At 44.6% G+C, this 21,189-nt stretch overlaps 1 protein-coding gene across 2 annotated transcripts in view; it reads left to right on the top strand.

The window, feature by feature from the left end:
- Positions 1-21,189, top strand: part of ATP6V0A4 (ATPase H+ transporting V0 subunit a4) — a 37,643-nt gene that overhangs the window by 3,433 nt on the left and 13,021 nt on the right. For both annotated transcript variants that reach the window (XM_081878887.1, XM_081878888.1), the window contains 11 exons: positions 371-449; positions 1,602-1,696; positions 2,806-2,931; positions 4,517-4,611; positions 5,854-5,980; positions 6,138-6,220; positions 11,112-11,205; positions 11,294-11,506; positions 18,799-18,949; positions 19,755-19,894; positions 20,758-20,915. In XM_081878887.1, coding sequence (XP_081735013.1) covers positions 371-449; positions 1,602-1,696; positions 2,806-2,931; positions 4,517-4,611; positions 5,854-5,980; positions 6,138-6,220; positions 11,112-11,205; positions 11,294-11,506; positions 18,799-18,949; positions 19,755-19,894; positions 20,758-20,915 — 1,361 coding nt within the window. The remainder of the gene's footprint in view (positions 1-370; positions 450-1,601; positions 1,697-2,805; positions 2,932-4,516; positions 4,612-5,853; positions 5,981-6,137; positions 6,221-11,111; positions 11,206-11,293; positions 11,507-18,798; positions 18,950-19,754; positions 19,895-20,757; positions 20,916-21,189) is intronic.

The following is a 21,189-nucleotide window of genomic DNA, read 5'->3' as shown; positions in this document are numbered from 1 at the left end:
AAACCAGAAACATAAATAAATATCATACACTGATACTGTTAAATCTTAATAAAGAAAAAAGAAAATCATAAATAAAATGACATTGTTATTCATTATTAAACTATTACTTTACAGATCAAACACATATGTTTTAAACAATTACCTCTTCCATGTCATCCATTTTCCTAATAAACTAACATTTCTTAAATATTTCAAATTTTTTCGTGTTTTTTGTTCTTTCGTTCTTTGGTCTTCCGTCAGTCTCACAACAGTTTATTATTCCTAATTGAAACTAACTTACCTGTATTTCAGTGCATCCCTCGGCTTGGTATCAGGGAGTTTTTTTTCACTTTTGCAGAGTTACTAATTTTTATTATTAATATTTATTTAGTTGAATGCAAATGTGAACAGCTTCCAGCGAAAATTTGTGAATGAAGTCAGAAGATGCGAATCCCTGGAAAGGATCCTTCGTAAGTAGACTTGTAACTTTCTCCTTGTGCTATTCTTCACTAAAATGAGCTACGGAACAGGTTTCTGTTTTATAAAAAGAATAGTAACTCGAGGATGTAGCAGTAAAAGATGCTGGCTCTTTTTCTGAGAGGTTTATTTTAGCATATTAAAAAAAATAACCCCCCCCCCCAGAAATAGAGTGTAAACAGAAGACAGCATTAGGCTAGGTTCAATTCCTGGTATCGGGGCATTTTCAGGATACTGTTCCCGCAGGTGGGTGTGGTTTCAGACCCCTTTCACAATGGATTTGTTTTGTAATTTACTAAACAGGCCATTATTCACCACTGGGCTATCTCTTCCCTTGACATGGCCCACAGCAGAGAGCCACCAACCTTTTTGAGCCCATTTTAGGCCCATTTGCAAATAGGAGAAGTTGTTATAGACATCCTACACGACCCCAAACAAATAATAATAATAATAATAATAATAATAATAATAATAATAATAATAATAATAACTTTTTATTTATACCCTGCCCTCCCCGGCCAGAGCTGGGCTCAGGGCAGCTAACACCAATAAAATCACAGTAAAAACATAAGGGGGGGGGGAACCAATTTAAAATACAGGTTAAAATGCAATTTAAAATGCAGCCTCATTTTAAAAGCGGAGGGAAACATAAGGGTCAGACTGAGTCCAAACCAAAGGCCAGGCGGAACAGCTCTGTCTTGCAGGCCCTGCAGAAAGATGTCAAGTCCCGCAGGGCCCTAGTCTCTTGTGACAGAGCATTCCACCAAGTCGGGGCCAGTACTGAAAAGGCCCTGGCCCTAGTTGAGACCAATCTAACCACCTTGCGACCTGGGACCTCCAAAATGTTGTCATTTGTGGAGCTTAAGGTCCTCCGCGGGGCATACCAGGAGAGGCAGTCCCGTAGGTACGTGGGTCCTAGGCCACACCAAACGCACACCACACCCTATTTTATTGGCTACAACTGAATGCTTCTTTTGAGCTTCATTTAAGAGGGGTGGGGAGGGACCTTCTGGGAGCCAAGGAAGACCTCTGGGGGTCCATGCACACCCGTGGGTACCATGTTGGTGACACTTGACGCATAGTATAGCAATGTTTTACATTCAGGTGAAAATTAGATGGCACCTTTCTTTCTGGTTTGCTCACAGGCTTTCTGGAGAGTGAGATGGGGGATGATATAGTGCTTTTCAAGCCTGAAAAATGCCCAGAGACACCACTACCTCGAGAAATGATTGACTTAGAGGTAAGGAGTTTGGTACTGGTACATGCATGTGCCAGTCATGTGCTGGGGAAGTGTTGTGTGTGGCATTGGCAGTTGACCCACTGTACATATTAGGAGAACCGTATACTTCTTAATAGAAATACACTGCAAGGAGTTGTATTTGTCCGTCTGAGTGGGGCGGGGAGAAATCCAGAGTTAACAGTAGGGCAATGCTTTTGTTAGAAGCAAAAATAAACACAATGAAGCACTGTGATGAACTACATTAGCTAAAACGATGAATGGTGGATGCAAATTTCTAGCAGATCTTGCAGCTAAGGCTGTTTTAGGGTCCAGCGTTCTCCTAATTTTCTTAACTCATTCAGGCCGTAATCCTAAAATCAGAATGGGGAAACTAGGGTTCTCCAGATAATGTTGGACTCCCAGCTTGTTCAGTTCTTTGTGACATTTTTGTTGGTCTTCCACATAAAACCATTCCCAGTGGCTTTCCATCATGAGAACATTATTGGATCATCAAGCTATAAAGTACTCTCTCTTATCTCTCCTGTGTCTCTGGTATAATCTCTATTGATATCTCATATAATGAGAAATGAAAAGGGACCTATGTCTTTCCTCTACACTGAGAGTAGCCAACTTGGTGCCTTCCATATGTTATTAGACTGTACCTCCCATTGTCTCTGACCATTGGCCATACTGGCTGGGGCTGATGGGAGTTGGAGTCCAACATTATCTGGAGAACCCTAGTTTCCCCATTCTGATTTTAGGATTGCAGCCTGAATGAGTTAAGAAAATTAGGAGAACTCTGGACCCTAAAACAGCCTGTGCTACGAGATCTGCTAGAGATTCACCGTCACCATTCATCATTTTAGCTAATGTTGGTGAAAGGAAGATTTGTTGTGTTTCCTGTTACTTGTTTTAGTGTCTACACATATCTTGAGTAATCCATGAATAATTCATTCCTGGGAACAGCGCTGAGATTTTAATATTCACAGCAAGATTGCCTAACATGCTGAGACGTATTTTGAAATGTTTACCGTGTAATAATCCATCTTTATAGTGATCTGTTTTGTCAGCAGTGAGGTGCATGAAAGAATAATTGGGCATGCCTTTTGTTTTGCTCTGGGTATAAACAGGGAGTTTTGGAGAAACTGGAGGCTGAGCTGGAGGAGGCCAACAAGAATCTGCAGGCACTGAGGCAGAACTTTCTGGAACTCACTGAACTGAAACATCTCCTGAAGAAAACGCAGGACTTCTTTGAGGTGACGTGATTTTCGAATACACTGTTGGCTTCTCGGAAGATTCTACTGGTTGGAAGCAACCTCTTAATTATTTGTTTGAAGCCCTGAGGGAAACCTTGGGCCTGTGGGCAGAATGTGGCCCACCATGCCTCTCTCTGTGGCCCTCAGAACTCTCCCTAGCCACACACCCTTCCTAGTCACGCCCTCCTTGAATATTTTTGCCTGGCTGAGATGCATCCTTGAACTCTGAAAATGCTTCTTGCTTGCTTGAGTGGAGGAAAGAGAGAGCTGGGTGTACGCCACGCTTAAATCCATTAAACCCCTCCATTTTTGCCTATGTCTCTGGCCACCATTGACATTTGGCCCCCAGAAGGCTGCTCAGTCAGGAATGTGGCCCTCAGATGGCTAAATATAGTAGATGTGATCAGTGCCCAAACGGAATTTTCCTGGCCACGATAATGAACTTGGGATGAAAGAGCCCTAGCTCTCCATTTCAATGATCCTGATTATTCTGCTTCACCCTCCCCTAGTCAGTCAGTTGCCCTGCTCAGCTGGTGCCCTCTTGCTTGGGCTCAGAAATTGCCTGCAGGAACTAAGGAATTCTGGGACTTGCAGCTCTTGAGAAAATACATCACATACGGCAGCATAATCTCTATAATCTCTCAAACTCCCAAGTCTAGTTTTAATTGTCCTTTTAAAAATGCCTATGTGCTATAATAATAATAATAATAATAATAATAATAATAATAATAATAATAATTTATTATTTATACCCCGCCCATCTGGCTGAGTTTCCCCAGCCATTCTGGGCAGCTCCCAATGGAGTGTTAAAAATAATACAGCATTAAATATTAAAAACTTCCCTGAACAGGGCTGCCTTCAGATGTCTTTTAAAGATAGGATAGCTGCTTATTTCCTTCACATCTGAAGGGAGGGTGTTCCACAGGGTGGGCGCCACTACCGAGAAGGCCCTCTGTCTGGTTCCCTGTAACCTCACTTCTCGCAATGAGGGAACCGCCAGAAGGCCCTCGGTGCTGGATCTCAGTTTGATGAGGGTACATAGGCTTATATATTTAGAGATTCCCAGCCTGGCTGATACCTCACAGAACTACAGTTCCCAGGAAACAACAAATGTCTGCTTAACTAGATGACGCTCAACTCCAACTCCCATCATCCCTTGCCATTGGCTATGCTGGCTGGAGCTGATGGGAGTTGGAGTTCAGCAGTATCTGGAGGACCACAGGTTCCCTACCTCTACTCTGATAGTCGCCATTCTGGTGCCAGGTTCAGACACATTTTAAATGATATTTTAATTGGAACTGCCTTTCTGCCCACCTTAGCCTAATGTTTTTAGCCTTTCTTAAAAAGAAAAAACACTTTAGATTTTAAAAACCAAAAGATTGTTTGTGGTTGGTTTTTGCTTTTAAACATTGTGTTCATGCGACGTCTGAATAGTTTTGTTCACATTTTTTGTACCTTACCCTGGAATCTCATGTTGAAGTGAGGTTCATAAATATTTTAAATAATGATATATACATACATAAATCTTTCTGTTCTGTGAACTTTCAAATTAGACCTGTAGGATAAATTTAATTCCTGATTTCAGACGGAAACTAATTTGCCTGATGATTTCTTCAATGAAGACACCTCCGGGCTGTTGGAGTTAAGAAGCACACCTGCAGCCGTTGCTGCAAAACTGGGGTTAGTATCATTTGTGCTGATTTATGTTCTCGCAGAAAGCTCAATATGTGGAACTAAGTGAGAGAGTCAGGAAATCAGTCAGGAGGAGAAAGTCAGTGACACAGAGGAAAGGCACATGGTGGATCTACACACGGGGCGGGGGGGAACATTATAAATAAGTCAGAAATTAAATTGTTATGGCAGAAGAAAAAAACCCTATGTAAAAACGCTATAGAAAGGTTTTGTGTTCTCTGGCGCCATCTGGTGTTGCATGTTTATAACGCATTCAAATCACTTTTTTTGCTAATGTAGCTGAGTTCCACAGTTTGAGGGAATATAGGCTGGGAAAGGCACGTTTACAGTGGAACCTCTATTTGTGACCATAATCTGTTCTGGAGGTCCATCCGGAGGTCAAAATGGGTCGCTGGGAGAGGCGCGTTGTGTGCAGGTGTGGGCGACCACTGCCCGCTTCTGCACGTGTGTGAACGGCAATCGCCGCCCCTGCGCATACACAAACGGCGGCACACCTGCCAGTTACTTCCAGGTTTGTCGTGATTGCGACTTGGAATGACTGTAAGAAGTGGTGGTGGTAAGTAGAGGTTCGACTGTATTCTGTAGCAATAGACTTTAGTTTAACACACCTCTGGACACTTCCTCAGTTGAAGAGTCTAGAATATTTCAACTGATGAACCTGATCTAGTTGAATGGCTAGTACCTTGAGGAGAATTTTTCTTTGATATTCCTAGCCCTACATTAGTTGCAGAGGTGGAGCTTTGTTGCTAAGTTGCAAACCTACCTTGTGTTTTATATGTAGGGAGTAAATTGGGGAAGTATATTTAATCCTGAAGTCCCACGTTATGTGGGAAACTACCAAAGAAATGGCTGGCTGCTTGAATTTAAGAAGCATGGGGCTTGACTCACTTTCTAGCCAAAAGAGCCCCCAGCAGCGTTTAAAAACACAAGTTTATGCAGGGTTTGTGAAGCAAGGGACATATAGGCTTTTAGACCTTTAAATACCCCATTTTTGACGCTTACAACATGCCCCTGCATTGCACCTCCATCTCTACCCCATTTTCGGTGAATAGACTACATACTTTAGTAAGGTTTAAATACTTTACTTACATAATTGGAGGTCTGGTTCATGCACCAGCCAACGCGGCAACACAGGCAATAACGTCACGAGTACAAAACACAAATATGTGTAGTGCTTAGTGCTGAGATGGTTGACTCATGACATATCTTTTCTGTTTGTGTAACACGCAGATTCATAGCTGGCGTGATCAAAAGGGAAAGAATGGTGCCTTTTGAGCGTCTGCTGTGGAGAGCCTGCCGAGGAAATATTTATCTGAAGTTCAGCGAAATGGACACACCCCTGGAGGATCCTATCACTGTAGGTGGAGACGGTTTAAAAAACAAAACAACCAAAAAAATTTTTGTCACTTCTGCTGTTGTGTTTGGTATGCGCAGCGCCATTAAATTGCAAGCGTAGTATTTCGTCGGCTGCGACTATTTTAAAATTCCACTTGGGTTGCATTTATTTTCTCCAGAAAGAAGAGATGAAAAAGAATGTGTTCATTATCTTCTATCAAGGGGAGCAACTCAGACAGAAAATCAAGAAGATTTGTGAAGGGTAAGAGGAAATGTGCTGTTGAGAAAGGAGTGCTGGCTGTAACAGAGGTGTTTTTTCCAGTGTGATAAACAAGAGATTGGGACAGAACTAAGAATCCTGTGCGGAGTGGCATCCCCATCCACCCCCCACCCCTGTATTCCACATACAGAAACCAAGTGGAGCAACAGCTGAATCTTACTTTAGCACTGGGGATGTGGGACAGCACCCTCCACCACACCTGAGGACAGCAAGATACTTAGGGTGTGTGTTGCAGGCTGTCTAGCACATATAGCTTTTCCTTCCAACACCTCCCTGCCTCACTCTGCCTAATGATAGGGCCGGTTGTGACTAAATAGGTTCATTTCTCGAACCTGAGCATGAGGCAACCAGTCCGCTTTGCAAAACTGTACCTCCTGCCTTTATCCCTCATCATAAGGTCACCTACCTCATTTGTCTAATGGTAGGGCTGGCCAAGGCTAAGGCCCTGCGCATACCCTGCATTTTTAAACACGTTTCTGCCCCCAGAGAATCCCGAGAACTGTAGTTTTTTAGGAGTTGTAGCTCTGTGAAGTGCAAGCTACAGTTCCCAGGATTCTTTGGGGTGTTGTGTGTATGTTTTAAATGAGCTTTAAATGTTTGGTGTGTCGTCGGCCTTAAAAAGCCCATCTTATCATTCCCTGAGCAGTAGGAAACCAATCCGCAAGACACCATCCTACTTCCTAGCTCTAGCAGTTATTTTCTTTTTTCTTTTTTTAAAAAATACATTTTAATTGAAGAAATTTTAACATAATCAAACATTCAAATTACATTTTACAATTTCCATTAAACCCCCCTCCCTGGCGACTTCTAGCAGTCATTTTCAATAATTCCTGACTCAACTTCAGGAAGAACTTGATGGTGCTACGAGCTGTTCGGCAGCACTGGGTCAGAAGGTGGTTGACTATCCTTCGTTGGAGATTTTTACCATATTTTTCACTCCATAAGACGCACTTTTCTCCTCCTAAAAAGTAAGGGGAAATGTCTGTGCGTCTTATGGAGCAAATGTGTGGTCGATCGCTGGCTCCCTTTCCAGCCCCGGCCCCTTGCCCAGGCCTCCATTGTTGAATGTTCTGCAGACGGAGGCTGTTTGTTTCCCCAGCGACATGTGACTGGCTGATTGGATTATCTGTCTGGAAACTGTAGAAACTGCTCCCTTTCCTTTCCTAAAGAAGCTGCAGGACAGTGAGTTGAACCCCATAAAAACAGGATTTTTTCCCTTTGCAAAGTAAGCTCAACAACTTTGAGCTGATCCTCAAAAAGGGCTTTTCCCCTTTGCAAAACAAGCTGCACAACTGTGAGCTGATCCCCCCCAAAAACAGGGCTTTCCCCCTTTCTGCCTCTAAAAACTAGGTGTGTCTTATGGTCAGGTGCGTCTTATGGAGCGAAAAATACGGTAAGCAGAGGTTGGGTGGCCCATCTGTCAAGGAGTCATTAACTGTGATTCCTGCATTGCTGGGGTTTGGAGTTGATGACCCTTCCAGCAGCACAATTCTACGATTCTGTAGGTCAGAATCATGCCCAAACTGGGTGTGTGCTGCTGTAGTCCATTGGCGATTCTGGCACATTGTTTTTGACAAGATGCAAATACAAATAGCTAATAGGCATCTGAGACAGCAGTACAACTCCAGCAGTGCAAGAGCTTGCGCCTCTTGTTTTTACTGCAAGTTGTTTTTAATTAGTGTCATTGCTCTGCCAGTTTCATGCGTGGCAAATCCACACGCAGACCTATCAAAATATATAAAGTGGAATAAAAAATAGTGGGTGTTACCTGCATCCTCCTCTCTTTAACTTGGAGGCGCTTGGATGATGCTGACTGCTTCAGCAGATCTAACCGCCTGAGAGGTGCTCCCCAACGAATTCTCCTTGAGTTTTCTTCACATCGCATGTGCCATTAGGGTAAAAGTGACATTCTGTATGCAAAAGGGCTGTTAGAAGATCAAAGCCAAGTTACTGTGATCGTGTGGGAAAAGTACGAAATCTGTGGGCTGCAGTAAAGAGGAATAATCTTTCAGGCACGATTTAAAAGTCTAATTTGAAGATGGGTTCAGAACTCAGAAGCATATGAAACGGAAAAAATAATGAAAAAGGGCTAGGAGGCTTGAGGCTTTCTTTTCTTTTTTAGAATATTTTGTTGGAGATCCCATTTCAGAGTTGAAATTGGAGCAAAGATTCATTATTCTTTCGTAGCGCTTTCTGCCTAAAATCAAGGAGCAAAGTATTATTGACTTTGCCTTGTACTCTGGTTCATGCATATGCAAGGACTGTCTTGTAATCAGATGGTAGCTTGGCAAACAATAGACAGCCCAGCCAGTCCGTGCATTATTGGAGAAAAAGATGTGGTACTTCAGGCAAGCTTATTATGGCTACTGTGTACTCGTGATTAAGGGATGGGGCTGAAATTTGATTAGATTTGCATTTTAATGCGAGCCTGCCTGATACGCACTTTAGAAACAGCACACGAATCGGAAGGTAGCTATCCTTTGAAATTTCTGCTTTTCCAAATTTTGCCGCACAGTTTGCCAGCCAGAAAAAAGAATTGTGCGAAAAAGGGGTGTGTGTGTGTGTGTGTGTGTGTGTGTGTGTGTGTGTGTGTTAGGAGAAAGTGTGCATCAGTGAAAATAGCAAAATCATTTGATTTAGGGGCAATTGCTTGCAAAAAATTATATATTAGGCAAAATGGGGAGAGAGATGCACAAAAACTCTTGCAAAATTTTGTCAGGACTTAAAAAAAGAAACCCATGAGGTGACCCGAACTTCAGATGGGGAAGGGGGTGGGGAATGTGAAACTAAAAGAAAATTAGATTGACAGATTTGTTCATGCCTATTCATGCTTAAAACTCTTGGTCATGCTGTACCATTGAAATAATACTGTTCTGAGGAGGAAGGAACTTGGAGCATAATAATGTGTTACAGAGAATGTGAAGCTGCCACCCTGTGTGACCCAAGCCTTTGTTGTTTGGAATGGAAAGCACCTTTGCTGTAGTTCTGCATGGAATGAACATACAGAGAGAAGCCTGTTCCCCAGGGTTCCATTACAGTGGTACCTCAGGTTACATACACTTCAGGTTACAGACTTCACTAACCCAGAAATAGTGCATCGAGTTAAGAACTTTGCTTCAAGATGAGAACAGAAATCGTGCTCCAGCAGCGCGGCAGCAGTGGGAGACCCCATTAGCTAAAGTGGTACCTCAGGTTAAGAACAGTTTCAGGTTAAGAATGGACCTCCGGAACGAATTAAGTTCTTAACCCAAGGTACCACTGTACACTGCAAAGGCTTCCCTTTCCTGACAAGGGTCTGTTTGACTTCCTAGTGGTTCCATTAAGTGCTAGGCAGGCAGCAACTGTTTGAGAGGGACATAATGCCCCTTGTCTCACTAAGGCAAAGGTTTACATAACCTCCAACATTTCTCTGATGAAAATAGGGACGTTCTATTCTTATTCTTATACTCCACCCATGACTGGGTTGCCCCAACCACTCTGGGCAGCTTCCAACATATATAAAAATATAATAAAAGATTAAACATTTTTTAAAAACTTTCTTATGCAGGTCTGCCTTCAGATGTCTTCTAAAAGGTGGTATCGTTACTTATCTCCTTGGCTCGGGGGTTGGATAACTGCATACCCTCCAACATTTCTCCAGTGAAAACAGGGACATCCTAAGGAAAAACGGGACATTCTGGGATCAAATCATAAACTGAGATGGCTTCTGTAAATCTGGGACTGTCCCTGGAAAATAGGGACACTTGGAGGGTCTGGGTTTAGGCCACATTCACAAGATACCTCTTTAAACAGTCTTAACTTTCCCCGACGTATTCTGGGAGCTGTAGCGTGTTAAGGCTGCTGAGCGGCTTAACAATCAGAATCTCATCCCAGGGAACTGTGGTAATTGTAGCTCTGGGAGGAGAATAGGGACCTTCTAACAGCTCTCAGGACCCTTAACAAACTACAGCTCCCAGAATACTTTGAGGTAAGGTATGATGCTATCACGGTGCTTTAAATGAATGTGGCCTAAGTCCCTGACCCTGAGTGCACCAAGAATTATGCTTACTGTTGGCCACTAGCAGTCCAAGCACAGCCAAGTGAGTCAGTCACTCTTGTTTTCACCAGAGTCACCACAGAAGAATTGCTGTGATTACTAAGTAGCTTGATGGTGTCCCCTGTTGCCTTATTATTATCATAATTATTGTTTTATCTATACCTCACCCATCTGGCTGGGTTTCCCCAGCCGCTCTAGGCGGCTTACAGCACATTAAAAATGGTAAAACATTAGACATTAAAAATTTCCTGACACAGGGCTGCCTTCAGATGTCTTCTAAAAGTCAGATAGTTGTTTATTTCCTTGACATTTGATGGGAGGGCGTTCCACAGGGCGGGCGCCACCACCAAGAAGGCCCTCTGCCTGGTTCCCTGTAACCTCACTTCTTGCAGTGAGGGAACCGCCAGAAGGCCTTGTTCTCAGTACAGTGGTGCCTCGCAAGACGAAAAGAATCCGTTCCGCGATTCTCTTTGTCTAGCGGTTTTTTCGTCTTGCGAAGCAAGCCCATTGACGGCTTAGCGGATTAGCGCTATTAGCGGCTTAACGGCTTTTAGTGGCTTATCGGCTTAGCAGATAAGCAGATAAGCGGCTTAGCGGCTTAGAAAAAGGGGGGGGGAGGAAAAAAAAGTCGGAAAAACTCGCAAGACATTTTCGTCTTGCGAAGCAAGCCCATAGGAAATTCGTTTTGCGAAGCACCTCCAAAACGGAAAACCCTTTCGTCTAGCGGGTTTTTCGTCTTGCGAGGCATTCGTCTTGCGGGGCACCACTGTATGTAACAAACACGGTTGTACAAGGATTGTCACTGGCTTGTTTGCTTTCAACTCGTTCCCCCCCTAGGTTCCGTGCCACGGTGTACCCTTGCCCCGAGTCAGCTGGAGAACGCCGGGAGATGGCTGCTGGTGTGAACACAAGGATTGAGGATCTAAACACAGTAGGTCGCCTTGGGCCTCGTTCCTGTGGCTTAGTGGTAGGCCAGGCCTGGGCAGGGTTCTTCATGTATGTATGTCCTCTGTTCTCAGGTGATCACCCAAACTGAGTCCCATCGGCAGGGGCTACTGAAGGAGGCGTCAGTGAACCTGTGGAGCTGGGGGATCAAGGCAAAGAAAATGAAGGCCATCTACCATGTCCTGAATTTGTGCAACATCGACGTCACCCAGCAGTGCGTCATTGCTGAGATCTGGTTCCCTGTGGTGGACGCAGGCGGCGTAAAAAGGGCTCTGCATAAGGGAATGGTAAGGGTCTGGGCCTGGAATTCTTTAGCTGATTTCCAGAGGCTCCTCACTAGCATGCTCTGGGGGAATGGCTGAGGGATACAGCAAAAGATCTTTTTTCTGGCAAAAGATCCTATGTTCCATGCCTAGAATCTCCAGATAGGTCTGATGAAGACCCTGGAAAGATGCTGTCATCCAGCACAGACAAAGCGAGGTGGACCATGGTCAATATAAGGCAGGTTCTTTTGCATCTAATTAAGTCGTTTACAAGGACCACTTGGAAATTGTCAAGGGTCTTTTTGGACCACTTAATAATGAGTTGACGAGGGCGATATCTGGTTTTCAGCATTATGATATATCACCAGCTAAGCATCATGATAAACTGATATACAGTGGTACCTCGGGTTACATACGCTTCAGGTTACATACGCTTCAGGTTACAGACTCCGCTAACCCAGAAATAGTGCTTCAGGTTAAGAACTTTGCTTCAGGATGAGAACAGAAATTGTGCTCCGGCGGCGTGGCAGCAGCAGGAGGCCCCATTAGCTAAAGTGGTGCTTCAGGTTAAGAACAGTTTCAGGTTAAGTACGTACCTCCGGAATGAATTAAGTACTTAACCCGAGGTACCACTGTATATCACGACGTCTGAAATAAAGATGGAGCTATGTAGAGGCAGTGGCTGGCTTCATGGTTTTCCCCACGTTGTGATTTCTGCATATTGCATACACACATCATGATTCATGATAGATAGCCAGGTCAAAAATTATGAACCTGATATGGTAATATGGGCGTCAAATCAGTTTGGGACGATACAGTGGTACCTCAGGTTACAGACGCTTCAGGTTACAGACTCCACTAACCCAGAAATAGTACCTCAGGTTAAGAACTTTGCTTCAGGATGAGAACAGAAATCGTGCTCTGGCGGCGCGGCAGCAGCAGGAGGCCCCATTAGCTAAAGTGGTGCTTCAGGTTAAGAACAGTTTCAGGTTAAGAACGGACTTCTGGTATGAATTAAGTTCTTAACTCGAGGTACCACAGCCTTAAGATGACATAGGACATAGCCACTGTGGCAAGCAAATTCATTAATAGTCCTCCATGAATTTGCTGGATCCTCTTTTAAAGCCTCCCACGTGTGAAATAGCACAGGGATAGACCTGAGCCAAACATTAAAGTTTCAGTTTTTGGGAAGGCGGCATCCATATATATCACAGGCAGGGCAGGTACACCCAGTGTGTTACAAGGGGGACCCAATCTCACTTCCCTACCACATACAGCCTCTAAGGCAGTCTTCATCAAGCAGGTGTTTCAGACTACACAGGTGTGCCGACTGTTCCGGATGGAACTGGTTGTCCCAAATATCTGGAGGGCACCAGCTTGGCGAAGACTTCCCTGAGCTCATCTGAACCAGGCCATGATTGCTGGATATTTTGCAGGTAGTATTCCATGGCACAAAAGTCTTTCTATGAAGTGGGAGAGAGCGAGGGAAGGAAGGGTTGTTTGAGAAGAAGAAAACAGCTGTTGTCAGCTTCACAATAGCTAATTTTGGAAACATCGGAAAACAAATGTCCCTGATGCTGGGGAAATGAAGCTCAAAATGGAATAATCTGCAGTATTTGCTGACAGTAGCCATTTCCGTTTTCTGGTCTGTGTGTGGTTTATTTATTTATTTAATTCTTGCTCGTTCCATTTTAGTGCTGTCTGACCTTACCTCTGCTGCATAAGCTTCTATTTTTAATATATAAACTAGTGTTTGGGCCCAGTTGATGGATGTAGAGATCTTTGAGGTGGCATCTGAGATACTAGGGTGAAAGTGGGGGACAGTGTCCTAAAGGATTCTGTCTTCATTTGTTCGTTTAAATATTTTGCATTTTATTTTGTTGTTGCGTCTAGCTATATTACCAACTTTTTACCTTCTGGATAAAATGAGTTTGGGACTCTGCAGAAATACTTTAAATATATAACTCTTCTGAGCAATGTTGCCTCCCTCTGTAATCCTAGGTCACATCAACGCTACAGATCAGCCTAGTGGGTTTCCTGTACAAAGAACCCTGGAAAGTGAAAAAGCACTTGTGTTGTGTGTCACAAACACATTGGCATTCTGCTAAAGGGTTCGATTCCCTTGGCAGCTCTATAAACGCTTTGAAAATGCTCACAATTTTAAAGCTCACAATGGAAAATTCCGGTTTCAGCTCTACAGTGTTATTCTAAAGCAGCAATGCAGCAGCAAGCAAAGGCTCTAACAGCTCAGACAGCTGCTTGTGGCTGGAAAGCCAAACAGGATGTATGTGACTGCTGCCATGGAAACAAAGGGGCAGTCCATCCTTATTGAGCACAGGATATGAGCTCAGTGTGTATATATGACCTGTACAGGATGTACATGGGTGGAGTTCGGAGTTTCTCTCTGTTTGTTGAAGAGAGCTGACGTCTTTGACTGTATGACTGCTATAGACAGGAATAAAAGCCATGTAGTTACATTTCTGTCTGTGTCTGATTCCCCTCCCTGGGGATATGCAGGGAGCAGGGAGGAGGAGAAGCAGTTGGTGTGTTTTTCTCACAGCCTGAGGAAAATCGCCGGAACGGACCTCGTGTTGTTTTTTCCTGCCGGGAGTCGCCGGAGGGAGGTCAAAGGAATTCAGCCGGTGCCTGGAGAGATAGGCACATACCTCTGACCGAGCCTGAATTCTAACAGTGGTAGCAAGAGCCAGATGGTTGCTTCGATCCATGGGAGTCTGCATCAAGAAGAGTGGCAGAGCTGCTGTTTCCATTGCTCCATGGAAGCCTGAAGTGAGGGGCTATTTCTCTGCAGCCAGAAGCTCACCAGAGGAAGCTGAAAGCCAAGCTATGGAGCCCAGGTATGAGATTTTCGGGCTTAGAAGTGTGAATGCAGGTTGATTCATTCTCTGCTTCGAGGGAGCCGCGTTTGGAAAAAACAGCTCCGAGAGAGAAGGACTCTGCATTCCAAACATTCCTGTGGTTTTCCTGTCCAAGGAAAAGGAATGCAGTTACTTAGCAACACAGGCCAGTTTCAAGATAAGGGCTGGAAGTGTTTAGACTAGGCCCTTAGAAACAAACTCTTGAAAGCGACATTGCAAGCGGACAGTGTTAAAGCTGCCAGGTGCACAGAGTGTAAACAAGCCAGCTATTGGATTTTAGAGGCTTGTGTTTGAGAGTCAGTGCAAGGACTCAAAATGGATGCTAAGAAGGGGGGAGCCCTGCCTTCTCCGCCCCTTTTTGACCAGTGACAATTATGCATCTTGGTCTATTAAGATGAAGGCCCTGCTGCAGAATCATAGACTGTTTGGGGTGATTGAGAACCCCATCCCTCCAGCACCAACGCGTGCATGGGAGTCACAGGATGTGAAGGCCAGAACTGCTATAATTCTGTGCGTGTCAGACTCTGAGCTTATCCATATACAGGATTTACAGCACGCGAGAGATGTTTGGGACACGCTGAGAAGGACACATCTGAGAGATGCAGGTTCTTCAGCGTTGCTGTATTTTGAGAAGCTGACCAACCTGAGGCTTGCGCCTGATGGAGATGTTCAAGCGCACCTGACGGAAATGAAATTTCTGCGTCAACAGATGGTGGAACGCAATTTCCGTCTGCAGGAGGAAGTGTTTTGCTTCATGGTCATCAACAGCCTGAATCGGACTTACAAAACGGTTGCCAGTCAGCTGGGGTCTCTCCCAGCAGATGATCTAACGTCAGAGAGGGTCTTTGCTGTGGTTCTTTGTGAACATGACAGACTCGCCGCCCTGGAAGTCAAGGACAGGGGGAGACAAGAACGGAGTTCTGACACCCCCACTGCTACAGCTACTGGAGAAAATGCCGTAGCTTTGAACGTTGTCCAATGCTTCAATTGTGGACAGACTGGGCATCTTCAGCGGTACTGCAAGAAGCCACGTCAGAACAAGGGAGCCAAGGGAAGCTCCACAAAGTCTGAGGCGTCAGGCAGAAGTCATGCCAAGTCACAGACGAAGCCTGCAAAGGCTTTGATGTCGAAAGGAACCAAGCCGGATGTGGAGAACGCTTTTATCATAGACACAGGAGCGACGTTTCACATGACCCATCGCAGGGATTTGTTTTCGTCGTTTAAGAAGCAAAGCTTCGTTGTACAACAAGCCAACGGTCAAGAGCTGGAAGCCACCGGAATTGGGACTGTGTATCTTAAAAGTCAGAACTTGACTATAAACAATGTTTATTTGGTTCCAGAGTTGAAGTACAATCTGCTCAGCGTATCGCAGATTGCCAAGAAGGGTCTAAAACTGTCCTATGATGATCAACACTGCGAGATCTACAAAGATGGAGAGTTGTATCTTTCTGCCGAAGAGAAAGATGGACTATATTTGTTGACTTTTGATCAAAGTGATTACATGGAATGTAATTCTTGTGATTCTAACATGATTTCTTTTGCAGGTGTAGCCAAGAAGAACGCCAACCAGGTCACCTCGAGGGTCGACAAGGCATTTCAGCGGGTGTATGCTGATGTGATTGGTCCTTTAGCACCATCTAGAGGCAATGCAAAGTATTACCTAATATGTGTTGATTCTTTCACAGGTTTTGTCTGGATTTATCTTTTGGAAAGACCGAAAGAAGCCTTAGAAAGGTTTAAAGAGTTTTGTGACAAAATTAAAAATATGCATGATGCTGACATAGATTGTCTTTGCACAGATGAGAAGCCAATTTTTCTTTTACAGGATTTCCAGAGGTTCCTGAAGAAGAAAGGGATAAGACACAAAATTGCAGCTTCAGAAGAAGCTTGGAACAGATGTGTCTGTGTTAGGGTGAACAAAGAATTGCAAAAGGGAATGGAAGCGCAATTGCTTAGTTCACATCTGCCACATGAGTACTGGGCTGAGTCGCTAACGTCATATTGTTATACGTGGTTGAGAAAGTTTTCAAAAGAGTTGGGAAGTTCTCCTTTTGAGAAACTGTTCCACAGAAAACCTTCTGTTGCCCATTTCAAGGTTTTTGGGTCTCATGTGAGAACAGAAGCTCCGGGTGGAGTAAAGAATGCCAGAGGCATTTTTGTGGGTTATGAGAAGGGTCTCTACAGAGTAATTTTGTCTGAATCTGGTCAAGTGATTCTCACAAAATTCCTAGAGAGTGCTCCTGAACAGGAGCGAGTGATTGTTCACACATTTCCCACAGGTGATGATGATTCTGATGATTCTGATGATGATGTTGATTTTGTTGAGTTCAGTAGTACTGATGACAGCGATAGCTCAGACAGCTCAGTTGTCACAGTCATTGAGAGGAAATCTCACGTAATGACTAGACCCTCAGAAGAGGAGGAAGATGAACCATTGTTTACAATTGGTACTGGTTCTCCTAAGAGTCCAAAGGCTGAACCAGAGAGCAAAGAAGAGCAGCACTTCTTACGTAGGTCTGAGAGAGCAACGAAGGGTGTACCACCCAAGAGGTATTCAAAGGAGTTTGCTAACCTAGCTGTTGCTATTGTAAACAACCAAGGTCAAATTGAAGCTGTGTCTGAGTCAGAGACAAAGGCACAACAGAGAGTTGTTAACCAAGGTAATGCAGATGCACTCATTCCTTGGGAGTCACACAACCAGAGAGGTACATTGGTAAAACCAATGGCGGGTAGTTCCAAGGGTGGAACTGAAACAACAGGGGAGTGTTATAAGTATAACAACTGTTTGTTTTCTTCTCTGGATGACGCTTTGCTCGCAGCACGCATTGATACTTTAGGGGGAGTATGTTATTCTAAAGCAGCAATGCAGCAGCAAGCAAAGGCTCTAACAGCTCAGACAGCTGCTTGTGGCTGGAAAGCCAAACAGGATGTATGTGACTGCTGCCATGGAAACAAAGGGGCAGTCCATCCTTATTGAGCACAGGATATGAGCTCAGTGTGTATATATGACCTGTACAGGATGTACATGGGTGGAGTTCGGAGTTTCTCTCTGTTTGTTGAAGAGAGCTGACGTCTTTGACTGTATGACTGCTATAGACAGGAATAAAAGCCATGTAGTTACATTTCTGTCTGTGTCTGATTCCCCTCCCTGGGGATATGCAGGGAGCAGGGAGGAGGAGAAGCAGTTGGTGTGTTTTTCTCACAGCCTGAGGAAAATCGCCGGAACGGACCTCGTGTTGTTTTTTCCTGCCGGGAGTCGCCGGAGGGAGGTCAAAGGAATTCAGCCGGTGCCTGGAGAGATAGGCACATACCTCTGACCGAGCCTGAATTCTAACACCACCTGGTGTCACAATGTTAGAATGCATTTATAATGTTTTATTTTTACTAATGTAGCTGAGTCCTGGATCATCTTTGCTGTAGGTATTTTATGTCGTAGATATTTATCCAGTTTTTGTTGCAGATGTTTATACATTTGTTTCATAAAATTTATACTGGACTTGATTGTTAAAAAAACAAAAAACAAAACCACCACAACCCGTCAAAGTACCGTATTTTTCGCTCTATAGTACACACTGGACCATAGGACGCACCAGACCATAGGAGGGGGAGAACAGGGGGGGAAAATTCACTCCTTCAGCGAAGCAGCAGGAGAAACGGAGCCCCTTCCATTTCTCTTCCCGCTTTGCTGAAGGGGCGCTGCGCAGAGAGGGAAAACTGTGCAACGCCTCTCCAGCGAAGCGAAGCCTGGTGGGCAAGAGGGATCGGTGTGCACCAACCCCTCTCGCTCTCCAGGCTTCAGGCGGCTATCCGCAAGCCTTCGGAGCACAGCGGGAACTCCTTTAATGGAGTGAATTCAGACTCCTTGGCTTCAACGAAAGCAACCCGAAGCCTCCGGAGCGTGGGGGGAGCTCTCCCTCTGCGCTTCGGAGGCTTCGCGTTGCTATCGCTGAAGCCAAGGAGCCTGCATTTGCTCCATAGGACGCACACACATTTCCCCTTAATTTTTTGAGGGGAAAAAGTGCACCCTATGGAGTGAAAAATACGGTAGTTTACATAAATGAGAAAACAGTAAAATTATCCATAAAAAGATCTAACAACATTACTTTAAAACACTAAAAAAATTAAAATCAACAATAACCTGAAAACAGATTAAAACACACATCAAATTTCTAAATATCTGGGTAGGCTTGTCTAATTGAAATGTTTTTAGCAGGTACCCAAAAGAGGTGAGTGAGGGCAACTGCGTGGTATCAATAGGCAGGGAGTTCCAAAGTCTAGGTGCTCCCACACTAAAAAACAACAACACCTGAGTTCTTACAAATGCAGGACAGATATTATGTCTAGCAGTGCCAGTTCCGCAGATTGAAGTGGTTGAGTGCGCATAGATGGGGTAGCGAAATCTCACAGGTAGGACCCTAATCGCCATCTATCTGATTGCAGGAACGTAGTGGCTCTACAATCAACCCAATCCTGACTGCGATACAGACCAAGATGTCTCCTCCTACCTTTAACAGGACCAATAAGTTCACTTTGGGTTTTCAGACTATTGTAGATGCCTATGGCGTGGGTAATTACAGGGAACTTAATCCAGGTAAACAGACTATGTTCTATTTTTTGCTGTAGCTTGGTGGGGTTTTTTTAGGATTCAAGATTTAAAATGAAATGCAAGGTGCTTTTATTCCTCTGTCGGTCCCTATTACTTCAACTTAAACCAGGGCTGCATGCCTGAAATGCAGCGACATTTGGGTTTCTATAGATTGAATGGGGGTTTTTTCAGAAGGGGGGAGGGGGGAAAGCAACATGGATATGTTCTGTTTATTGCAAGCCATGATTGTAAGGGGGTGAACAAAAAGCGCTGTCAGCAAGGCAAATGTTTCTTTACAGGACATTCAGTGCAATCACCAGTGCCAGGTTTTCAGAACAGAATCTCACCAATCATCAATTATAATGAATTTTTGGTAATGAAAATTCCCATCCTCCTGCTTGCCCAAAAAGAGGCTTCACTGTGATGTATAACAGTGCCACCTGGTGATTCCAATTAGTTCTCACAGGCTAATTTACTTTATTTGCTGGAACCAGCACTCAATGAAACCCACAAGCTATGCCGCCTCTCTAATTTTAGGCAAATCCTGCACCCACCTGTAACCTTTGAGACTGTTTTTGTTTTTTTAAAAAAAGGGTGTCATAATTCAATAATTCAATCACCAAATGCATTTGGCTTTTTCTCGCTGGCATATGGGGAGATTAGCATTACCTCCAGGGAGCCTGGGAAACGAATTTCCCAGTGCCACCAAATGGGGCTCCCCATGCTGGGAAATGGGAGTTCCCGGTGCTCCTTGGATCAGCAACCCCCTTCCTTTCAAGGAATGACCTTAACGCCTTTCTCTGTCCCACAGCCCCCTACATTTTAATCACCTTCCCTTTTCTGTTTGCGGTGATGTTTGGCGATTGTGGCCACGGGACTGTCATGCTGGCCTTTGCTCTCTGGATGGTCAGCAATGAGAAGGCCCTCTTAGCCCAGAAAACTGACAATGAGGTGAGTGGTTTCAGGCAGAACTGTATGCGGATGGCAGCCTTCAAAGGTTTCGCTCCGGGGACAGATTAATTTATTTCCAAACCAGTAATTTGAAGTGGGGATTGGGAAAGGAGAGTGACAATAAGTTCTTCCAAATGGCTCTTCATATACTGAAGGGATAAAGGTAAAGGGACCCCTGACCATGAGGTCCAGTCGTGGCCGACTCTGGGGTTGCAGTGCTCATCTCGCTTTATTGGCCGAGGGAGCCAGTGTACAGCTTCCGGGTCATGTGGCCAGCATGACTAAGCCACTTCTGGTGAACCAGAGCAGCGTACGGAAACACCGTTTACCTTCCCGCCGGAGCGGTACCTATTTATCTACTTGCACTTTGATGTGCTTTCGAACTGCTAGGTTGGCAGGAGCAGGGACTGAGCAACGGGAGCTCACCCCATCATGGGGATTCGAACCGCCGACCTTCTGATCGACAAGTCCTAGGCTCTGTGGTTTAACCCACAGCGCCACCCGCGTCCCACACTGTAGGGATAGGGAACCATTTTCACCCCCCAAGGCCACATGCCCTTCTGGGCAATCTTACGGGGGCCAGGAGTGGGTGGAGCAACAAATGCAAATTTTACACAGCAGGCCAGTTTCTACACACAAGGACACTCTTCCCTCCTCCCTCCAGGCAAGCAAGGAGATTACCAGAGTTCAAGGACACTTTCCAATCAAGCCAAAACACACCAGGGGAGCGGAACTGGGCTAGCGATGGGAAGAGTTTAGAGGGCCAGAAAGTGAGCCCTAAAGGGCCACATTTAGCCTGAGGCTTGCCAGCCCTTGTATGCTGCTCCTGATATTCTCTTTGCCCTGGCAATCGCCCTGTGCAGATCTGGAACACCTTTTTCAGCGGCCGCTACCTGATCCTCCTTATGAGCATCTTCTCCATCTACACCGGCTTCATCTACAATGATTGTTTCTCCAAGTCGTTCAATATATTTGGGTCTTCCTGGTCTGTCCGCCCCATGTACAGCCACGGGAACTGGACGTAAGTGGTGAGCTGGGTCCTTGTGAGCCAACCTAGATGCTACCCTAAATGTGTGATGGCCGCAGAAAACGGCAGCCGCTAATAATAATAATAATAATAATAATAATAATAATAATAATAATAATAATAAATTTATTATTTATACCCCACCCATCTGGCTGGGATTCCCCAGCCACTCTGGGTGTTTTTCAACAGAATATTAAAATACAATAATCTATTAAACATTAAAAGCTTCCTTAAACAGGGCTGCCTTCAGATGTCTTCTAAAAGTCTG

The sequence above is a fragment of the Podarcis erhardii genome, assembly GCF_964252035.2.
Source record: "Podarcis erhardii genome assembly, chromosome: 10".
NCBI lineage: Eukaryota > Metazoa > Chordata > Lepidosauria > Squamata > Lacertidae > Podarcis > Podarcis erhardii.
This window is presented reverse-complemented; position numbering and strand designations above follow the sequence as displayed.